Source organism: Lolium rigidum, chromosome 2, assembly GCF_022539505.1.
Source record: "Lolium rigidum isolate FL_2022 chromosome 2, APGP_CSIRO_Lrig_0.1, whole genome shotgun sequence".
Lineage (NCBI taxonomy): Eukaryota > Viridiplantae > Streptophyta > Magnoliopsida > Poales > Poaceae > Lolium > Lolium rigidum.
Genome location: NC_061509.1, coordinates 138136024 through 138140199, shown reverse-complemented (window position 1 = coordinate 138140199; position 4176 = coordinate 138136024). Strand labels below are relative to the sequence as shown.

The 4176-nt window shown below is 49.5% G+C and overlaps 1 protein-coding gene across 3 annotated transcripts; it reads left to right on the top strand.

Annotated features, from left to right (window-relative positions):
* The first annotated feature begins 1318 nt into the window (after nt 1–1318).
* Nucleotides 1319–2639, top strand: LOC124687326 (E3 ubiquitin-protein ligase EL5-like). Of its 3 annotated transcripts, none has more exons than XM_047221117.1 (2): nt 1319–2355; nt 2420–2639. In XM_047221117.1, exon 1 carries the CDS (start codon nt 1371–1373, stop codon nt 2337–2339), a length of 969 nt encoding a protein of 322 aa, XP_047077073.1. In that variant the 5' UTR covers nt 1319–1370; the 3' UTR covers nt 2340–2355; nt 2420–2639. The 3 variants fall into 3 exon arrangements, with proteins under 3 accessions (XP_047077073.1, XP_047077075.1, XP_047077074.1); XM_047221119.1 differs by having other exon boundaries at nt 1319–2376; nt 2450–2639; XM_047221118.1 differs by having other exon boundaries at nt 1320–2384; nt 2473–2639.
* The last annotated feature ends 1537 nt before the right edge of the window (nt 2640–4176 follow it).

The following is a 4176-nucleotide window of genomic DNA, read 5'->3' as shown; positions in this document are numbered from 1 at the left end:
GTCATTTCTACTCAGCCAAAGCGCCCAGATAACTGCTAGCGCCCCCACCCTAAGAAGCAACTTGAACCTTGGATCTATACCGTGAAGCCAATTGCCAAAGACATTGGCCACACTAGTCGGAGGATACATGGTAGACGCTACTTGGATGACAGACCAAATATATCTCGCGAATTGGCACTGGAAGAAAAGGTGTTTAATAGTTTCGTCTTGATGACAAAAAACACATCGAGTACTTCCGTGCCAATTCCGCTTAACAAGATTGTCTTTGGTGATGATGACACCTCGACGAAGATACCATCCAAATATTTTTATTTTAAATGGTATCTTCATCTTCCAAATATTCTTATTATTATCAACTGGTAAATCAGAATGAAGTATGGCGCTGTATAAAGATTTGACCGAGAAAGAGCCATCTACATGTAAATTCCATCTAAATTCATCTGGTTCAGGTGATAGATTAATATCCCCCAACCTTTGAATTAAGGCATTCCATGCCAAAAGCCTTTGTCCTAGCAAAACTCGTCTGAACGTCACATTCGGGGGAGAGGTAGTCATTACTGTGGCAATGGTATCTCCTTTGCGACGAACGATACTATACAACGCAGGATACTGTTCACTTAGGGGTGTATTGTCTAACAAAGCATCCTCCCAGAACCGTATATGTGCTCCATTCTTAATTGAGGAAGTTCCATGACGGAAGAAAATATTCCTTGTCGCCATTAGACCAGCCCAGAAGTGTGAATCCCAGGTTTCCAAACCACTTGGGACAACGTCTTGGAGCCGATATATTTTCTCCGAAGAATAGATTGCCAAATCTCATCCTCGGTAAGGAGCTTAAAAAGCCATTTACCTAGCAGAGCGTTCTTGACCTCGAGGTCATGAACTCCAAGCCCGCCTTGATCCAAAAAATAGTGGCTTACATTATCACTTTACAATCTTTTACAATAACATTTGATGTTAGGTTATGTGAGAATAATTATCAAATATTCTGAAGAGAATTTCTGGTAATTTTATTTTTGTAAATGGGATCCATGTGGCATCCGACTTAGTCTGTCACGGCGGCTTTGTTATTACAATCACTGTGGAGTAATGAGGTTGGACTGAAATTCCAGTCTCACAACTTGGGCGATGACCCCTCGTTGCCTCATGAGGGTCACGTGTGGTAATCACGTCTGCAGCATCACTCCCACTCTTTTGGCAGCACGAGTATAATAACGAAGCCGCCGCCGTGCAGCACTTCTCTCCAGCAAACAGCGCCCGATCGCAACTTCCCATCATATTCCTTACTCCAGCTTCTTCTCCCCCGCTTCATCCATGTCAACGTCACTGCCCTCCTCACTCGAACACCCCTCCCTTGGCTCCCGATCCCTATGCACATATATACATGGCCCATCTTCATCCTACACACTCAGCACACAGAACTCGATCACCACCGATTCAGCGCAACAGCATATATGGTACAAGAAGGCTACCAGGCCGACTCTGCCGCCGACATCATGGACTCGTCGTCGGGCTGGGCGGTCGCGCCGGCGGTCTCCACGCCCTCCGCGCCGACCATGGCGCTCGGCGCTATACTCACCATGTCGACCATCTTCCTGCTATTCATAATCTTCGCCCTCGTGCTCATCTTCCTCCAGTACTACTTCAACGCCGGTGTACGCATCGCGCCGAGAGGCGGCGCGGTGGCAGCTGCGGGCCACAGGGACAAGGGCGTCGACCCTGAGCTTCTACGGTCGCTGCCTGTCACTGTGTACCGAGCGGGGTCGCCGAAGGGCGCCGCCACGGATGACGTCGGGGTGGAGTGCGCGGTATGCCTGTCCGAGCTTGAGGACGGGGACGAGGCCAGGTTCTTGCCCCGGTGCGGCCACGGGTTCCACGCCCAGTGCGTCGACATGTGGCTGGCTTCCCACTCCACCTGCCCACTCTGCCGGGTCACCGTCGCCAAGCCCGACGCGTCGCTTACATCGACGGGCCTTCCGCCCGTGCCGTCGGAGCCGGCGAACTACGCCGCGAACATGCCGGCTAGTGTGCTGCTCGGGGTTTCAGACCAGGCCACGCTCACCGCGGTGATCGTGAACTCTGACGGAGGCCGCCCGAGACCCTCCGCCCTGGCCTCGGCGGCAGTGCTGGTGATCGACATTCCGGAATCGATGATGGTGGCGACACCGCACGATGCGGTCAAGACGCCGGGCTCGGCTAGGATGAGGTCGCTCAAGAAGCTGTGGAGCTTAGGGAGGCAAGGGCCGTCCTGTTCGTGGGGCAGCGGCAGCGGCAGCGGATCAGCATGCGCTGAGCAGGTTATTAACATCGCATCCGCAACCCCGAGAGCTCAGCTGTAGTGTAGACTGTAGAGCTGGAATTACCAGCTCTGTGTACATATACACATGTTGGGACGAGACATAGTCACATTTAGACAGACTGTAGAGCTGGAATTACCAGCTCTGTGTACATATACACATGTTGGGACGAGACATAGTCACATTTAGACATTCTTTTGTAGAGATTGGCAATAGACGTGTGATGTTCTTTGATAGCTGATCAGTATAGAAACAATGAGACCGAGCGGCAGGCTCGGGTAGCTACCTTTAAACAAAAGTATAGAAGCAATGAGGAGTAAAGGCTATTTTTTGCCCCATCCATATCTCTATCTCATACTAGTCCTTCCTTCGCTTTTAATCTACATATTGAGCTAGAAATCATTCCAATTTAATCTGAATTTCATCGGCATTAGCATTGTTTTCACAATAACATTCTCGATATTAAATCATAGACATTAAAGCTTTGTCCATGACTAACCATTATAGCATCGCTAGCAGACACCGCAAATCGAAAACCGCAAACCCCAAAAATGCGTAAGGAGGCCACCTCAAACGTGTTTTGCGGGCTGAAAAGATGACAGGCAGCCCAAACACCGCAAAAAATCCCCAAAACAGCATATTCCTTATGATGGCCCACAATTAACCTTTTTTTTTTATTTTTCCCTCTTCTTCAACCTCCCACCTAGGCACGACCCGCCCCTGCCGTGCACGCCCCGCCCGCCGCCAGTCGTGCACCGCTGCACGCACGCCTCCAGCCGCCAGCACGCCCCGCCACGCGCAGGCCTCCAGCCGACCGCACGTCCCCAGCCGCCGCACGCCCGCCGTCCGGCTGCTCCGCCCCTGACCTCAACCGCTGCTTGCTCGCCACCTTACCGACGAGCTCAGCCCGCTCCTGGCGTCGACCACCGGCGAGCTCCATCCCCTCCATCTTCGCGTCCAATTTTTGCCGGATTCCAGCGATTCCGGTGAATTTTGGCTGACTCCAACGCCCGGACGAGGATGTTAGGCTGAAATTTCCTTCGCGCCAACGCGGAAGTGGGGATGGGGTTCGCACTCAAAAGGCCTCGCGAGACTGGATATTTGAGGTTTCCACGACACAAAACTGGATAGTCTGGAAAAAATATTCTGGATGGGGCCCGATGCGATAGTTTGGACCGACCCTTTTTTCCCTCTAAAACCACAAAATAGCAGTTATTATGCGGATGGGGGTATGCTTGAGATGCTCTTAGTGGTGGATCCAGGGTGAAAGGGGGTGAGCCGACCGTATGATTTGGCCCACCTATCTTATGTTTTATACAAAAATAAATGAATAAAGAAAAAAAAAAGGCTAGCCCAAGTTAGGGCAAACTCACCATAACAAAATGTGCTGGATTCGCCCACTGCCAAACAGCAAGCCCATTTTGCAAGCCAATTGCATGGATTCAATTATTCTCTCTTTTGGTTTATAGTTAGTGTTTTGTTTCACTACCCCAAACATCAAGACCAAGTAGTAACGGGCACATTATCTCATTTTTTCCAAGATGTAGACTAAAAGAGAGTATTTATTATTAAGTCTTATTCTTGCCTAATCCTCCTTACTTATGAGATATCGTATTTCCGCCTTAGGTTTTGTATAGATTTCCAAGTTTTTATAAGAAGCCGTTTTGATTTTATCAGTTTTTTTGAACGAGAATAGGCCCCGAAAGGCCTATATGCTTCATTTGTCATGATTGGTTACGAACCAAACTATAGACAGAACCCTAAAAAGAGACATAATACAATCCAGTCCCGAAATAAGCTAAAAGGACCCTAAAATGATAGATCCGAAAGCACTCATGTCCTTGGTCATCGTCATTGCAAGACTTCCAGCAATGGCCAC

Coding starts and splice junctions, on each gene's coding strand:
- LOC124687326 (XM_047221117.1), top strand. CDS start 1,371: ATGCACATATATACATGGCCCATCTTCATCCTACACACTCAGCACACA.